At 37.2% G+C, this 18,795-nt stretch overlaps 1 protein-coding gene and 1 long non-coding RNA gene across 3 annotated transcripts in view; one reads left to right on the forward strand and one right to left on the reverse strand.

Annotated features, from left to right (window-relative positions):
• Nucleotides 1–18,795, reverse strand: part of CNOT6 (CCR4-NOT transcription complex subunit 6) — a 57,899-nt gene that overhangs the window by 24,030 nt on the left and 15,074 nt on the right. For both annotated transcript variants that reach the window (XM_032464863.1, XM_032464862.1), the window contains exon 2: nucleotides 10,757–10,870. In XM_032464863.1, the coding sequence (XP_032320754.1) occupies nucleotides 10,757–10,868 (112 nt within the window). In that variant the 5' untranslated portion in view covers nucleotides 10,869–10,870. The remainder of the gene's footprint in view (nucleotides 1–10,756; nucleotides 10,871–18,795) is intronic.
• LOC116658951 lies at nucleotides 1,597–16,445 on the forward strand. Its single transcript, XR_004314176.1, has 3 exons — nucleotides 1,597–1,609; nucleotides 8,784–8,794; nucleotides 16,330–16,445. It is a non-coding gene; the product is annotated as an uncharacterized LOC116658951 (long non-coding RNA).

Genomic DNA, 18,795 nt, shown 5'->3' on the forward strand with positions numbered 1-18,795 from the left:
TAAAAATTACCAGGTATGCAAAGGAACAGGAAAACAATATCCATAATGAAGAAAAAGTCTATCAATCAAAACCAGTCCAGAACAGATAATGATAAAATTAGTAGATAGATACTAAGAAGCTAGAAGACTAAACATAGTAAGTACTAATATGAGACATCATAGACACTCAAACTTCCATGGCTGAGAGGAAGTGGGGAAGACTGCTAATGTGTACAGAGTTTCTTTTGATGACAATGAAAATGTTCTCAAGTTGATTATGGTCATGGGTGCACAATTCTGTAAATTTATAAAAATTACTGAATTTGCACTTAAAGTAGGTGAATTGTGTGAGTTATATATCAAGCTGTTACCAAAAAAGAGACAGAGACACACACAGAGGCAGAAAAGTTTCCATATTAAGATAGTCAAAGAAAAATGTACTACCTACCTAGCATTCCAATAAAAATATCTTTCAAAAATGAAGGCAAATTACAAGATGAAAAGAGCTACAGAGATGGATGGTAGTGATTGCTGCACCACATTAAAAACATATTTGATAAAACAAAAAGAAAAACCTTCCCCAAAAGAAAACTGCAAAACCAAATAGGTTCATTGGTGAATACCACCAAACTTTTAAGGAAAAACTAGTATCAATTCTAAATGTCAATTCATCCAGAAAACTGAAGAGGATATTTTCCAACTCACAAAATAAAGAAGACTGTGTTGTCAAATTTGCAAACTGGATTAAAAGGAAAGAGACCAGATTAAATTATACGAACAGCACTAAGGAAAACATTTGGCAGATTAAACACAGCAACAATGTTTAGTTTAAAAACAGCAGCCGATGGAGAAGGAAACAAACTTGGTGCACCAAGCATATGAGTTAACAAGTGGACGTTCAATCCATAAAGGCAAACACAGTTGCAGAGGTACATACACATCACTGAACTTCTGTGGGAAGGAATTCATGTCCTAATAGCAACAGAAAGATGCAGCTTCTTCAAAGTAAACAGATTTAATTTAAGTGAAGATTATACTTGAAGGTAAAAAGCTTAGAATCTGAGAATAGGAAGACTAAGGCAAGTATTAGGCAGAAGACAAGACAGGACACACCCCAGCACATTACTTCTGGAAGAATACACTGAATCACAACACAGCGGCAGCAAGCGGTGAGATGAAAGCTGGGGCTGAGAGGCTGAGGTGCTGAGCACGGCTTCAAGGCCTCCTACACAATTACGAAGACAAAATGGAACTGAGGCACTACCAAGAAGTCAGTGTTAACCACCAAGACTCCAGGTGGGACCTACGAACAGAGCAGGGTGACCCTCCAGCAAGCCACCCCTCACAGCCACTGAACAGCAGGTTCAAACAAGACGGATGAGCCCTAATCAATTAAGGCCACCCACCCACCCACCCTTACAACAGCACAAAGCACATCTGCAAACAGAAAACCAAATTCACTCTTACGGAAGAGAATATCATCCAGATCATCAAATTATTCTACCATTTCATATATAATTCCCAGTAGTTAATAAAAATTACCAGACCTAAGGACTGAAAAACGGAAGAAAAAGAGAAACAACAAAACAGAACCCTAGGAGGTTCAGATATTGAAGTTACCAAACAGACTGTTCAAAAAACTATAATAGACTTACATTTTCAGCAACATAGAGTAACATGGACTGGATTTACCCTCCCACCTAAAGCAACTAAATAAACGCACAAATATATGAAAAACCGAGTTTCAGGCATCAGATACCAGGCGGCACAGGGCAGTGATCACTGACATGGGAAACAATCAACGGGAGTCCTTAAGATGTCCCAGTTTACTCTACAGGTTCCAGAAAGTAGTCAGGGAGACAGACCAGACGGAGTCTGGTGATCTATGTAAGTTTAAGTTTAAGAGATGAAGCTGGGAGTCTAGAGACGCCAAAAATGGTTACAGGTCACAGGGCAGAGTGCCAAAAGGAGAGACTACACAGATAGAAAGCTCTGGAAAACTGAAGAGGACCCCACCTCCCCCTCGGTCTTCAGCTGAGCAGTGACCATCAAATGCACGTGAGGAACAACCCAAGGGTGGGGAAGTGGAGACCAACCAAAAAAAGCAGAAAGAATAACCCTTCATGTCACACAGGGCTAGGAAGAGTTCTGTGTTCCCACCAGGGTAACTTACAGAGAACTCAGAAAGGTATTACTTAAAAGCAAGCCTCCAGATAACCAAACTGTGTCCAAATAATTTAACTGTAACCCAGAACAAAGCTCAAAAGTATTTATAGGAATACAAAAATATCCAGCACCCAAGAAAGTAAAATTCACAAGGTAATTGTGAATAAACATTACCAGGCACACAAAAAGAGAAAGAGGAAAGTTGAGAGGGGGTAGAGGGAGTGGGGAGGAATCAAAACCAACCTAGAAATGAAAAAGAATTAGTAAATAAGAATATAAAAAGTTATTATAACTGTACTGCATATGCTCAAAAAGGCAGCAGCAAAATGTTAAGGCATGGGAGATACAAAAAATACCCACACTTCTAATTATGAAAAATACACTATTACTAAATGAGATTAATAGCTAACTAGATATTGAAAAGAAAATATCAGTGAAACTGAAGACACAACAATAAAAACCGTCCAAAGGGGGAAGAAAAAAAAAAAAAAACAAATAAACAGAGCATCAGTAAGTTATGGGATAACTTTAAGATACAAGTAACTGTATTCCCCAAAAGGCTGGGGTGGGGGGAGAAAGGGAAAAACATAAAATATTTGAAAGAAATAGTGGCCTAAACTTACTCAAATTTTATGAAAACTATAAACCCACAAATCCAGGAAGGTTAACAAAACTTAAGCACAAGAAAACTGGGAAGAAAAAATACCCTACACCAAGGCACATCATAATTACACTGCTTAAAACCAGTGATAAAGAGAGAATCTTAAAGCAGTTGACAGAAAAAGGACATACATAAAAGAAACAGCAGACAACAAGAAACAGCAGACAACAAGAAACAATGAAAACAAGACAGGGAGCAGGATCCTTAGATTACTGAGACAAAAACTGTCAAACTAGAACGCTATGCCCAGCAAAACTATCCTGCAAAATATAAGGCATAAAATTCAGACATAAAACCAGAATAAAAAAATCACCCACAGACCTCCAAGAAATATTAAATGAATTCCTTTAATCAGAAGGAAAACGGTAACAGAAATAAACCTGCCTATACACAAAGCCATGAAAAACACTGGATATGGTAAGTACATGGGTAAATAAAAGCCAACTTTTCCTAATACTTGACTGTTTAAAGAAAAATAACAACATACTGTGAGACCTTTAACACATGTGTAAGTAAAAGACATGACAGGAATAGCACAAAGGCCAGAAGAGGAGAAGCAGGTATACTGTTAAGACCCCTATACCATACGTGAAGTCGTTTAACATTACTTGATATATTTTGTAAATAAACCCTAAAGCAACCATTATGAATACTTACAACTAACTGGTCAACAAAGGAGATAAAAGGCAATTTTAAAACATAACTAGTTAATCCAAAAGGAAAAAAAGGCAACAAAAAAACATATGGGAGAAATAGAAAATAAACAGCATGACAGCAGATTTAAATCAACCGCATCAGTAACAGCATTAAATATCAACGTGTCTTAACAGATCCAAAAAGAGAGAAACCAACGAGTATCTGAGAGCACCGATTTGAGACCATTATCAGCACTAGGAAGAGCTCAGTGCAAGTCAGGAACAAGTGTAGTGTCCACAGCAAGTATGAAAGCAGCCTGGGTCCCAGGAATTCTCCAGACTGACCAGCCAAGGCCCACACTGAGGATAAAAAGCTCCAAAAGTGGAAATAAAATTAAGTAGGATAGGTAGAAAAGAGATGAAAGGGGGAAAGGTCCAGAAAAAATGAAAGGGAGCAAAATGAGAAAGTTTCAGAAAATGAGTTTCCACAGTTGTAAACACTGCAAAAACAAAACAAAACACAGAAGAGGGATTCTAAAGTTAGAAAAACTATCCTGAATCACACCTTCTAAAAGTTCAGAAAAACTAAATTTAAATAAAAAGAAACAACAGAAAAGTTGTAAGGTCAAATCCTGTAAAATTTATATATCTTTAAAAGATATTATAAGAAAAAAGAGTGTAAAGACCAGAATAACTCTCTATACACAACAAAAGCATACCACAAACACACCCAAGAAACTGTCACCTACAATTTCAAAATGAGCTGAACAATATTAAGAAAATTATAAAGCAATAAAAAAACATAAATAAGATTTTGAAAAATTCAGCAAAGGAAAACTAAACTACAAAGAACATAATAATGAATAACCACAACAGAGAATGTTTTTAGAAAAGTAGGAGAAAAAATTTTTTAAATCATAAACAAATGAAAAAATTAAAAAGCATTAAAAATCACTTTCTTATATACCAGAGATGAACAAATGGAATTTGACATTAAAAACACAATACCACTAGCACCCCGCAAAATGAAATAGTTAAAATCTAACAAAATATGCAATGGTCCATATGAGGAAAACTGTAAAACTCTGATGAAAGGTATCAAAGAACTAAATAAAAGGAAAGATACTGCATGTTCCTGGACGGAAGACTCAACATTGTCAGGATGTCAGTTCTTCCCAGCGTGATCTACAGATTCAATGCCATCTCAACTGCCCAGAAAGTTACTTTGTGGATACTGACAAACTAATTCTAAAGTTTATATAGAGAGACAAAAGATACAGAATAGCCAACACAAAACTGAAGGAGAACAAAGTCTGAAGGACAGATGCTACCTGACTTCAAGACTTACTATAAATAGTGGGGAGGGTACAGCTCAAGTGGTAAAGCGCACACTTAGCATGTACAGGGTTCTGAGTTCAAGCCCCAGTACCACCTCTACAAATAAATAAATAAATAAATAAACAAACAAACCTAGTACCAACCCTCCCCCAAAAGAGTATGTAATAAAAGACTTACTATAAAGCTACAGGAATCAAGACTGTGGTATTGGCAAAACAAACAAACAAACAAACAAACAAAAAACCATAAAAAGATCAATTAAACAGAACAGAGAGCCCAGAAATAGACCCACACAAATACAGCCAGCTAATCTTTGACAAAGGAGCAAAGGCAATACCACAGAGAAAAGTCATTTCAACAAATGGTGTAGAACAACTAGACATCTGCAAAGAAAAAAAAAAACCCTAACTCTACACTCTTCATAAAAATTAACTCAAAATGCCTCACAGGACTAAATGTAAAACACAAAACCATAAAACTCCTAGAAGATTAACACAGAAGAAAATCTACATGATTTGGGTTTGCAACAACTTTAGATACAACATCAAAAGCACAATCTGTGAAAGAAGTTAATTAATAAGCTGGACTTCACTAAAATTCATACTTCTGCTCTGTGATACTGCTAAGAGAGTAAGAAGACAAGCCACAGGCTGGGAGAAAACATTTGCAAAGACATCTAATACACACAAAGAACTCTTAAAACTCAATGAGAAAACAAACCACCCAATTAAAAAAGGGCAAAAAACCTGAACACACACCTCACCAAAGATATGTAGATAGTAACTAAGCATATGAAAAGATGCTCTTTAATTATATGTCATCAGGGAAATAAAAATTAAAATAACAATGAGATACCACTACACATATCTAACAGAATGGGCAACATCAAGTGCTGGGGAGGATGCGGAGCAACAGGAATTTTCATCATTGTTAGTGGAAATGCAAAATGATACAGCCATTTTGGAAGACAATTTGGAGGCTTCTTACAAAATTAAATGTGAATGCTTACCATTTGATCCAGCAAACGTGCTCCTTAGCATTTACCCAGGAGTTGAAAACTTATGTCCACACAAAAACCTGCACATGGACATTTATAGCTGCTTCATTCATAATTGCCAAAACTTGGAGGAAATCAGGATGCCCTTCAGTACGTAAATGGATAAACTGTGATATATCCAGACAATGGAATGCTATTTAGCACTAAAAGGAAATAACTATCAAGCCATGAAAAGACATGGAGGAACTTAAATGCATATTACTAAGTCAAAGGACTTAATTTAAAAACTTTACATTCTGTTTGATTCTAAGGATGTTGCATTCTGGAAAAAGCAGAACTATAGAGACAGTAAAAAGATAACAGTAAAAAGATCAGTGGTTGCTAGAGATTCAGGGAGAGGGAAAAATGAACAGGCAGAGCACAGAGGACTTTCAGAGCAGTGAAACTACTATGTATGATGTGATAATGGTGGATAAACGTCATTGTACATTTGTCTAAACCCAAGAAATGTACACCACCAAGACTAAACCCAAAGAACTATGCACTTTGGGTGATGATGATGTGTCAATGTAGGTTCATCGACTAACAAACGCACCACTCTAATGGGGGTGTTGCTAGTGGACGGCTCGTGCACTGTACTTTTATGTCAGATGTGCTATGAACCTAAAACTGCTCTAAAAAATAGTTGATTAAAAAAAAATCAGTGGTTGCCACGGGCTGAAAGTGTGGGGAGGGTCTGCCTACAGTGGAGCAGTGGGATTTTGAGGAGGGTGATGAAATTCCTCCCATATTATAATTATAATGGTGGTTACACACAGTGGTCTGTATTTGTAAAAGAATGGAGCAAAGATCAGAGAGTGAATTTTACTGTACTTTATTTTTTAAAATGATTCTAGAGACAAATACGAAAATATTCAAATTCAGAAAATAAACCTCTCTTGGGGAAAAAAAAAAAAAAGCAAAGGATCAGAACAAATACTGAAATTTTAATCCAAGGGAACTTTCCTGAAATTAAAAGGAAAAAAAAATTCAAGCTACACTTTGAAAGGGCACGCTACATCTGAGAATATCAAAGCCCAACAACCAATATCAAGATGTATTTAAGTACAATTACTGATTTTACAAGAAAAACATCCTTTGGGCATGTAGGCCAAAAAGAGGAAGTAACTTATCAGGGAAAGAAAATTACACTATCATCAAGCCTACAGCAAAACTGGAGCAACATATATGTAAGATGCTCAAGGAAAGAATTCCTTGATCCCGAGGATTTTACACTCACCCAAACTGACTCTCAAATATAAAGGGCAGAAACTGTTACCAACTTGCAAGAAACTCAGAGAACACTGTTCCAATGAGAACTTTCTAAGGAAACATCTAGAGAACAATCTAGAAAACCAAAATGATCACAGAGACAAATTAACTTGTAGGAGGCACTGGATACACAGTTACTTGCAAAACTAATTCTAAATGGGGTGGTTTATGAATGTTAGATGGGAAAGCTGACAGTATTTAATGGCTACATACTCTGACAATATAGAAAGTACACCTACTTAATGGGTAGGGGGGGATAATACGCAAAGTGTTACCTACTCTCAGTATTCACGTGGTGGCGGTATCTTTAGTAGTTATTCTGAGACTATTATGTATGTGATATGGGATAAAGCAAGTAAGTAATCATGGGACATTCAAATTCCATCATCCCACATCCCTGGGAACCAGGACTCTCAGTATTAAAAGAGATACAGATTTTATTATAAAAAAGGTTTGTTAAAACTCATTATTCTGAACATAAATCAAAAATAATGTATTTTCATATGATATTTTAACTTTATATATACAAATACATTCTACAGCTTTAAAGACATTTTATTATATAAATACTATATATCACACCTTTTATCATAAACGTATATGACCACATACATATACGTCATATTTCATGGCTCTGTCTGGTGAGAAGACCTAGAAATAATGACTAACTCAGTTAACAATGAGCATCATGAGCAGTTACTATGGTCCTCAAATAGCATTTCTAAAACAATCACTTTTTCTTGGGAAAAAATGACACACTTCAGGTTTGAGACAGGAAATACAAGATGACCATACCAGACAGCAAGGACACTACCAACGACAACCAAGGTTATGTCACAGAACCCAGGAGTCATTTAAAGAAGCTCTCCCACTAAGCAACAACAGGACAATTTAAGCATCAAAATAAGAATAATAATGACAACCCACGGCATATGTTTGAAACCCAAATATACTAGTTAATAAGGGATATTTTAAAAACCTAATTGGTCACCCACAAAGTATAACAGTTTATCCTCAAAACTAGTAAATAAAAGGAAAGAAAATAAGCATTCTTTTCTGCCCTTCCTATACAAACTGTACCTTGAGCAATCAATCAGTAAATGAGGGAAAATACCTCTCTACAGACACAGCTCAAAGAATTAACTGCTTTAGGCAATTAAAGTCAGTAGGAAAGAAGGTCTTCAGATCTTGTGTATCCCGAAGAAAAAGCACAACACCACGGACACAACAGGACTTCAGTCCTGCCAAGGGTCTTAAATCAGTCTGCTCAAGCCTCTGCATCCTGCCTCCCATTTGGATGAGAAACATGCTGAGCCACATGCAGCAAAACGCAGACTGCAGGTAAACAACAGGTCAAACTGCTCAGGTTCAACAGAGAAACTGTAAAGAGGAGGATGGAGGGGAAACCTGTAAATTAAGACATTTAAATAAAAAGGGTAGAGGGACTAAACTATAATGCTTAGGTATACATAATTTGGTGTTTAAACTATAAGGGGACAGAAGAAGTGATTACTATAAAAGTCAGGGTACTTTCAGGGAGCAGCTAAGCAGTTGTGATTGCCTCTGGTACAGAAGCAGTTCTAGGGTAAGTGAAAAACTTAATTCTGACCTGGGTAGTAGTTACAACGCCCTGGCCTTACATAATAATTCCCTAATCTATTTGTGTGGTTTTCTTTATCTGTATTTCATTTTGCAGTTAAAAAAAATGTTTTCTTTAAAAAGCAAATGATTAATAGTCATTTGGCTTATCTGGTTACCTTCAAACGGCACAAGGAACTCACCACCCCCACCCTGGAACCAGAGAAGTATATGAAATAACTGCAGGTCCAGGAGTCAAGGACCCCAGATCCCTAGAACTTTGTATCAAGGATCTTAAGGAACTGATGCTGAAGCATATACATGAAATAACTACCTTAGCATGAAATGAATTCAGCCTTGAAAAATTCTACACAAAGGAGTTTACATATTAAGGACTAAGACAATAAAGTGACCTTCCTGAGAGTGGTTTTGTTGATTACAAAGTCTTGTTCCACAGACCCATTCAACCAATAGTTTATCTTCCACAATACCTGGTACAAGTAAGACTATTTGTTAAGAACGTTACTTTAGAGGAATCTCCCCTCTTCCTTCCTATCTTGTGTACAGATTTCTCACCAAAGTTCAGAGTATGGAGAGAACAGTGACTCAAAATTGCCGAGGAGTTCCCAACAAGATGTAGAAGCAGGAGAGAGCAAATGACCTAAATGATTACTTTCCAGATTACCCATATGCAAAAAAGGGGAAACTTCCTAGAAGCAATTTTTGTTAACTCAAAAATTGCAATACAGACTGAAAAAAGAGCAAAATAAAGTTAAATACCAATCCTGCAGAAATTAAAAAGGGGAAGCTGGAGTGGTGACTGCCTGTGCTTCGAAGACTCCCCTGACATAGAAAATCACACTTGACAGGAGGCAAGAGAGAGAAATTTCACTCTCCACCACACCTACTTTATGAAACTGAATTCAGCTAAATTAAAGCCAGTACTTCAAAAATCCTAAGAGGGAAAGCAGGAGAGACCCATGTGGGTACTGATCTCTGCTACCGCTGCAGAGAAGGGTGTTCAGGTTTACTCGATAGGTTAACAAGGAATTTCGAGCTGACAAGGGAGAAATACAATTATCATTACTTCCTTTTTGCTTCCTGTATCACACTTTTCTACCTGGTTTTGGCAGTTATACTTTGTCTATTGCTGGTATATTCCCTTCACCTCAGTCCCTAACGCACAATAAGCTTTAGAATGAAAGGGACTGTGCTTTTTTCATCTATAGATCTTCCATATGCCTCGTACAGTGCCTGGCACAATGTTGTACACATAGCATACGCTCAGGGTTTGCTACATTAAAACACAAAAATTCAAGGGCAATCAGGTGAAAGAAGAGACAACTTGCTCTGTACTACTTGAGAAGGCAAAAATCAAGACAAACTGGAAGGAAAGTATGGGGAGGCATATTAGCCCAACATGAACACAAAACTTCTTCAGTACTGGTTGCCTTGAGAAGAACGTCCCTTCACCACTCTTGAAGTATTAAAAAGGAGGCTGCGTGCCCATCGGCAGGGATGCTAAGAATATCCTCTGTGGATCTGGAAGCTCATGTATTTCTTTGAATGCGTCTAGACTGCATTAATGGTAGAAGACAATTTTGAGATCTGATTCAAACTCTATTAACATTTTGTGTTTCTGAATAAGGCTGTCCTCAGACTCAGACTGAAAAGCAAATGAAGAAAATGAAGAGAAACAAATCTACCCCAGAACCTCCACTAGAACAGACATCTCCCACCCCACTGGAAACCAGCAATCTGACAGTGCAGAAGCTCTGTCCTACTCTATCAGAGAATTAAGAATCAGAACAAACCTTTGTACACTAGGCATTTCACATGCGTTATCTTTATTTCACCCTTGATATTATTATCCCCATTGTATGAAAGGACACTGATACTGAGGGAATAAGCAATGAATGGGTTTTGAACTTTGATTCAAACCATGTTCTTTCCACTGAATCTTCCAGCTTCTAAGATAAATTAGCACTGGTAAAATACAACAGTGCTTCTCTTGTGTTATCAGCACTAGAATATTTACTTTTCTACCATATCTTAACTTCCATACCATAAACTTACTCTTGCATGTCTTACCACTTATTTCAAGCTCCACCCAACGTGCTTTCTTTCCGTTTGCTGCTTCCTCAGAGGACATAATTGTGTACATCCTCCGAGGGTCAGGGGGCTCGTATTTTTCTTTGGGCATGCCTGTTGAATTAAGAAAAGAAATCAATCAGTATTTGGAGGAATCAAGTAACAACACATTTTTTTAAAAGTAGATACACATATTATGATCTCTAAATACAATTTTCCACTAAAAGGACTAGGAGTTCGTTGCAGAAATGGAGGATTTCAGGTCTGGGATCAGAAAAATACCATTAAGTCTGACACTAAAGAAGATGCTGTGGCTGTGAAGAACACAGGAGCCAGCTTGAAGAGGTCCCACTGGCTGCAGATAAGGCAATCTGAACATCAAAAGAATGACTATGAGTCATTATAAACTGCATGAATCCAAACTGTTAATTTAAAAAAAAAAAACTCATCACCTGAAAATTGGACAATAAAGGGAAAGAATCAAGCATTAATCCTACATTTCTGGCAGACACTAGACGAGGAAGCGTTCTTAACAGAGTTCCAGCTAATAAATGCAGAAAGAGTTACATAATCAGAAAAAAACATCCTTTTACAATCGCATATGAAAAAAATAGATGATCATCAATGGTTAATTAAAGCATTATGTGAAAAAAATCCACAGGAAAAATTTTAAATAATCAGGCTAAAAGACTTCAATCCAAGGATTAATGTCATTATTGGGACAACTAGACTTACATCCCAACATTACAAATGCCCTTGCCCCTTCATTCAAAAAATTAAAAATAAAAAATCAAACTTGAATCAAATCAAGCCTCTCTAGATCTGGTACCAATTTACACTAAATAAGGGAGACAGAGGAACATGTTAAAAATAACACAGGACACAACAATGTGAATATACTTAACACTACTGACCTGTACACTTAAAAATGATTATTATGACAACAAATTTTATGTATAATTTACCATGATTTAAAAAAATTTTTTAGTTTTAAAATAGTGCCACAAGAATTCAGCCAGCCAGATGTAAAATATGACAAAATACATGACAAAAGTACCAATTATTTTTAACAAATGAATGACATGAAAAATGGGGAGTAAGAGGAAAGTGATATTAAGTGATTTATGAGGCACAGGGATCAAATGCAATGTACAGACCTTGTTTGGGTCTGATTTGAACAAATTAAGTATAAAAAACATTTCTGAGAATCAGACAAATTTGAGTAACTAAATCTAAGTTAGGACTATTATTCATTTGCTTGTGGTTATTTTTTAATTCTTATGTTATAGATACATTCTGAAAACTTTAGGTGAAATGCAGTCTCACTCCCCTGCGTATCCCCCCAAACTCCTTGTTCTGGTCTCACTTCATTTTATTCATTTGGATGAGCCATAATCTACTTTAACCAACTCTACCTACTCTGGATACCTATACAGCTAAACAAAGCTGGAGAAAAACCTACCACCATGTGAATCTGAAGTGATCCAGTCAGCAACCACTTACCTCAAATGGAGTTACTTCTAAACGGGTGCAAAGTTTTAGTTTTACAAGAAAAGAGTTCTGGAGATGGATGGTGGCAATGGCTGCACAGCATTATGAATGTATTTAACACCACTGAATGCTACACTTGAAAATGGTTACGACAGTAAATAGTACGTTATGTATATTTTCCCACAAAAAAAAAACTGGGAAAAAGTTAGAGCTGTTTTCATTATGCTATGCTGCTTCTCTAATGATGAGGACAGTTACTTTTTAAACATAGAAATGGGCTTTGACTATATAGTCAAAACACAGGAGGTAATAAGCAATTTTAAAATGCTTTTTGAAAAAAGAATATAAGTGATGAGACTGAACAAGGAACAGCACATTTATTTTTTGATTTTGTTAAATATTATTAATAAAACAAACTATTCTCTTACACAATAATTTCTCCAGCATAGAAATAGAATGACTTAAGTTTTTGGACTGATAAAAAGAAATACCTAACAGATAAGAACTGTAACAGTTCTGGTGAAACAAGTGCCCTTTCTGAATCATATGAATATACCAGTAATAATATCAAACATCTAAAATGCTGTGTAAGGCTACCAGAGCTTAATGATAACATCCCTTAACATCACCCAAATGCCATTATTCTGGCTAGATTTTACTCACAAAACCACCATCTAATCTTCACTGACTTTTCCAAATCAAATTTAATAATGGTAAACTGCTCTGTCTAACAGAGGTTAGCATTTTGGCCCTATTAATCATTAATCATTTGACTTCTCAGTGAAATTTCAGAAATCTGATTTACCATTTTCATGTGAGCTTAGTTAGTGAGAACCGATGTCCAGAGTTTCATCACATTTCAGAAAACAGGTAAAAAGTATTACTGAACTGAAACCTGAAATCCAGGCCTTGGAACTGGGGTTATTCCATCAGTCATGATTTCTGCCTACGCAGCCAACCACTCCCTTCTGTGGTTTTCATAACGTGTGATGGGTTGTCTTAATTGTAAAATTTAAGGAATGAGGGATTGCCAAGGTGGTGGAATAGAAGGATGTGGTGCTCACCCTCTCCCACAAACATCTACATGAGGAACAGTTATCACAGAATACCTACTGAACTTTGGCAAAATATCTCTTACATCCGAAATACAGGGAGAATCCACAGAAAACTGAGTAGAAGAAACAAAGAGGAAAAAGAAGTTGGGGCGGGACCGGTCTCCACGGGGAGGGAAGGCAAAGGAGGAAAAGTGCCCTCACCCAAGGAAGCCCCCTCACCAGCAGGGAGGTCAGTGGGCACAGAAAGGGAGCTCCAAAGGCTTGGAGGAGCTGCTTGGCAGACAGAACTGAGAGAAACTGGCACAGAGGGCCCATAGGATGCCTAGTCCGAGACGCGAGCCGACACGGGCTGGAGCTCGGGCTTTTGCAGAAGAGCCCAGGGAGAGGACTCAGGATGACTGCACAGAGGAAGCCTCAGGGGGCTGGAGTGTGGTGCAGGCTGAGGCTGTGAGTGTGTCCATAACAGCCCAGGTCCCCCTACAGAAAGCACCAATGCTGGTCTGTATGGAGGGAGGAGCGCAATGCAGCCCGGATTAGCAGCCATCTCCACTAGCCCAGACAGCACTGCTCAGCACCATCACTGGCGCCATGCTCTCACGAACAGAGGGGCAGGGATTCAGACACAATCATCTTCTCAGCCCACTCAGGAGGAGCACAATTGCTGGTGCATGGCTCCCAGGCAGGGCTGAAACCTGAATCCATTCCCAGGGTTTGCAGGTGGGAATGCGATTTGAATCGAGCCCAGGTAGTGGTGGCAGATTTGCTGTGCTGGTGTCTTTGTGGACACCCTCCCCTAGGCAACCAGAATTCTGGCCCACGGTGGGGGCGAGTCTGGCATTAACAGCAGGCCTGTGTATGCTGACGTGGGTCTGGAGTCTGCGCTGACCCTGTGGCTCAGAGTAGATCCAGGTGCATGACTGCAAGGGCACTATGGTGGGTCCTAGTGCCTGATGTTAGCACATTTGCCCTAATGGCTCTGTGGGCACAGAGCCTGGGGGACAGTAGGGCAGGCTGCTGACATTCCCACAGCTGAGGTAGGGACAAGGGTAGCAACAACACAGTGTACCCCGTAAGCCCTCACGACGAAGGCACTTTCCAGTGGACATTTCCGGTGGAGGAATACTCAGCAGTTTTTCTTCCAATGGAATCGCTCCAGTCCTGCCTACTACACACTGCTGCCCAGAAACGGGTCTTGAAGCCTCTATCCCAACAACAGGAAAGCAGGACGCAGACCCAGGCCCTGTCAGGACTGTGACAACCACAGAGGAAAGAAGAGGCCCTGCTCAACAACTAGTTCAGGCCCTGGTCACCACACCACCACCAACACCCCCAATCAAGAGGATAACAGGCAGCACACACAGAGGAAAGACGTGGCAACCATCCATACTGAAACAGCCCTGGGGACAAAAAATTAGACGCACAGTCCACACAGGGACACTCCCACATTTAACAAAAAGGGGGGGGGCCCTTCAAGACCACAGTAGATAACGGTTACTCCTAAATTCACGCCATCAGAGAAATATAAGTAAAATGAAGAAGCTAAGAAAAACTCCCAATTAAAAGAACAAGAGAAGCCCCCAAAAAATCAAACAACAAAAATAGACCTTGACAGTCTACTGGATCATGAGATGAAAAAAGAGATGATAAAAGCACTGAAGAAAATAAGATAGGCTATCAACAGAAATGTAGAATACTGTAAAAAGGAAATTAAACTACAAAGAGGAGCCAATTAAAATCAGAAAACTCAACTGCCAAGATAAAAGTCGAGCTAAAGGCAGCCAATAGCAGCAGAAAAATAAAGTGATTTAGAAGACAGGATAATGGAAATCACAAAACCAAAACAGCAGACAGAAAACCAAATGAAAACAAATGAAAGTAATAAGAGACAATATAAAGTGTATCAATCTACCCATAGTAAGAGTCCCAGAAAGAGAAGAAAGAAAAAAAGGGATTGACAGAGTATTTGAAGAAATTATGACCAAAACCTTCCCAAACCTAAAGAAGGAATCAGATACTCAAGTACAGGAAGTGCAGATGGTCCCAAACAAGATGAACCCAAACAGACCTACACCAAGACATATTATAATTAAGATAGCTAAAGTTAAAGACAAAGAAAAGATTCTAAAGAAGGACGAGAAAAACAAAGACTTAGTTGGGGAACTCCCATAAGGCTTTCATCTGACTTCTCTACACAAACATTGCTGACCAGGAGTGGCAAGATATATTCAAAGTCCTGAATGAGAAAAACTTGCAGCCTAGGATACTCTACCCAGCAAGACCATCCTTAGGAATTGAAGGAAACATAAACAGTTTCTCAGACAAGCAAAAAGCCAAAAGAAATCAACAAACTGAAAGGCAATACTAAATATCCTAAAAGAAATACTGAAACATCTTCTATAAATAAAAAAGCATGAATCTATAGAAAAGAGAAAACCACAATTGGAAATGCAATAACTGCAATGAAGAGCAAGAGAATAAAACATGAAGATGCAAAGGAGGACATCAAAGTCAAAATGTAGAAGTGAGAAGCAAGAAAATGTAGAACTTTTTTTTCATTCTTTGAGGATGTGTTTGAGCCTATATGACTACTAGTCTAAAGCAAATCAATGTAGTAATTGGTTAACATGCTGAAAAACAGGGTAACCACATCAAAAGAATACAATAGTCACAAAATCAAAAAGAAATAGACCTAATACTAAAGAAGATTATCAAACCACAAAAACCAAAAAAAAAAAGAAGAAATAAAAAATCAATTGAAAAATAAAGTTTAAAATGGCAATAAATACACAGCTGTCAATAATAACAATAAATGTCAATGGATCAAATGCTCCAATCAAAAGACACAGAGTGGCTGATTGGATAATAAAACAAGAGCATACAATATGCTGCCTACAATAGACCCACTTTAGGGTGAAGGACACACACAGAATGAAAGTAATAGGGTGGAAAAAGATATTCCATGCAAATGGAAATGACAAGAAAGCGGGGTAGCAAAACTTTTATCACACAATATACACATTAAAATAGGCCATAAAGAAAGATAAAGAAGGACACTACATAATGATAAAAGCAGCAATACAAGAAGAGAGTATTACTCCCGTTAACAAATATGCACCCAACATAGGAGCACCTAAAGATATAAACAAATACTAACAGACATAAAGGAGAAATTATTGGGAATGCAATAATATTAGGAGACTTTAACACCCCACTAACATCACTGAACATATCTTCCAGACAAAAATCAATAAGGCAGTGGAGATACTAAATGACACAATAGAAAAGCTATATTTAATTGATATCTTCAGGACATAACATCCCCACAAAACAGAATATACATTCTTTTCAGGTGCACATGAAACAATAGGATAGACCACATACTCGGACATAAAAGAAGCCTCAACAAATTTAAGAGTATAGAAAGTATTCCAAGCATCTTTCCTGACCACAATATCATGAAACTAAAAATTAACCACAGAAAGAAAAACAAGGAAAAAATGACTGCATGGAGACTAAACAAAACTCTACTAAAAAACCAATGGGTCAATGATGAAATCAAAAAAGAAATTAAAAATACCTTAAGACAAATGACAATGAAAACACAACCATACAATATGGGATGCAGCAAAAGCAATCCTAAGAGGGAAGTTCATATCAATACAGGCCTTCCTCAAAAAAACTAGAACAATCTCAATTAAACAACCTAACCTACCAGCTGAAAGAATCAGAAAAAGAAAAACAAACAAAATCCAATGTCAGCAGAAGGAAAAAAATGATAAAGATCAGGGAGGAAATAAAGATTTTTTAAAAATGGAAAAAATCGATCAAATCAAGAGCTGGTTTTTTGAAAGAGTAAACAAAATTGGGAAACCTCTGGCCAGGCCAAGAAGAGAGGACACAAATAAAATAAGAAATGAAAATGAGAAATTACAACCAACACCACAGAAATACAAGAAACTATAAGAGAATACTATTAATAACTGTATGGCAACAAAGTGGAAAACAGAAAAAATGGACAAGTTTCTAGAAACATAGCCCACCAAAATTAAATCAAGAAGAAAGTGGTAATATGAGCAGATGGATCCCTGGAAGTGAAATAGAATCAGTAATTAAAAAACAAAACAAAACAAAACAAACCTCCCTAGAAACAAAAGTCCAGGACCAGATGGCTTCACTGTGGAATTCTACCAGAAATACATAGAAGAACTTATGGCAATCCTTCTCAAACACTTCCAAAAGAGTGAAGAGGAGGCAACACTCCCAAACTTATTCTATGAAGCCATCATCACCCTGATACAAAAACTAGACAAAACACTACCAAAAAAAAAAAAATTACAGGCCAATACTGCTGATGAACAGAGATGCAAAAATACTTAACAAAATATTAGTAGACAGAATCCAACAATACATAAAAAAGATCATACACCATGATCAAGTTGGATTCATTCCAGGGACACAGGGAGGGTACAACATAACCAAATCAATCAGTGTGATACACATCAACAAAAGAAAGGACAAAAATCACATCATCTCAATAGATGCAGAAAAAACAATTGATAAAATTCAATACACATTTATGATTAAAAACTCTTACCAAAGTGAGTATAGAGAGAACATATCTTAACATCTATTAAAAAGCTGTTTATGACAAACCCACAGCCAACATAATACTCAATAGGTGAAAAATTAAAAGCCTTCCCACTAAAATCTGGAACAAGACAAGGATGCCCACTCTCACCACCTCTACTACACATAGTATTGGAAATCCTAGACCCAGCAAACACACAAGAAAAACAAATAAAAGAAATCCAAATTGGAAGAGAAGAGGTAAAACTGTCAGTACATGCAAATGACATGATACTACTATTAATAGAAAACCTCAAAGACTCCACACAAAAACTACCAGAGCTGATAAAATACAGAAAGGTAGCAAAATACAAGATTAACATACAGAAATCAGTTGCATTTCTCTACACTAACAATAAAATAGCAGAAAAGGAAATTAAAAAACAATGCCTTTCAAACTACATTAAAAAAATAACCTAGAAATAAGCCTGACGAAGGTGAAAAATTACAAAACACCAATTAAGGAAATTAAAGATTTAAAGAAATGGAAAAATATCCTCTGCTCTTGGAAGAAGTAATATTGTTAAAATGACCATACTACCCAAAGCAATCTTCAGATTTAATGCAACCCCTATCAAATTTCACAGGACATTTTTCACAGAACTAGAAGAAATAATCCTAAAATTTATACAAAATCACAAAAGACTCAGAATTGCCATAGCATTACTGAAGAAAAAGAATGAAAATGGAGGAATAACCCTCTCAGACTTCAGACAATACTACAGAGCTACAGTAATCAAAACAGCAGGGTACTGGCACAAAAACAGACATGGATCAATGGACTAGAATAGAGAGTCCAGAAGTAAACTCACACACTTAAGGTCAATTAATCATCAATGAAGGAGACAAAAATATACAATGGAGAAA

The sequence above is a fragment of the Camelus ferus genome, chromosome 22 (assembly GCF_009834535.1).
Source record: "Camelus ferus isolate YT-003-E chromosome 22, BCGSAC_Cfer_1.0, whole genome shotgun sequence".
In the NCBI taxonomy this organism is placed as follows: domain Eukaryota; kingdom Metazoa; phylum Chordata; class Mammalia; order Artiodactyla; family Camelidae; genus Camelus; species Camelus ferus.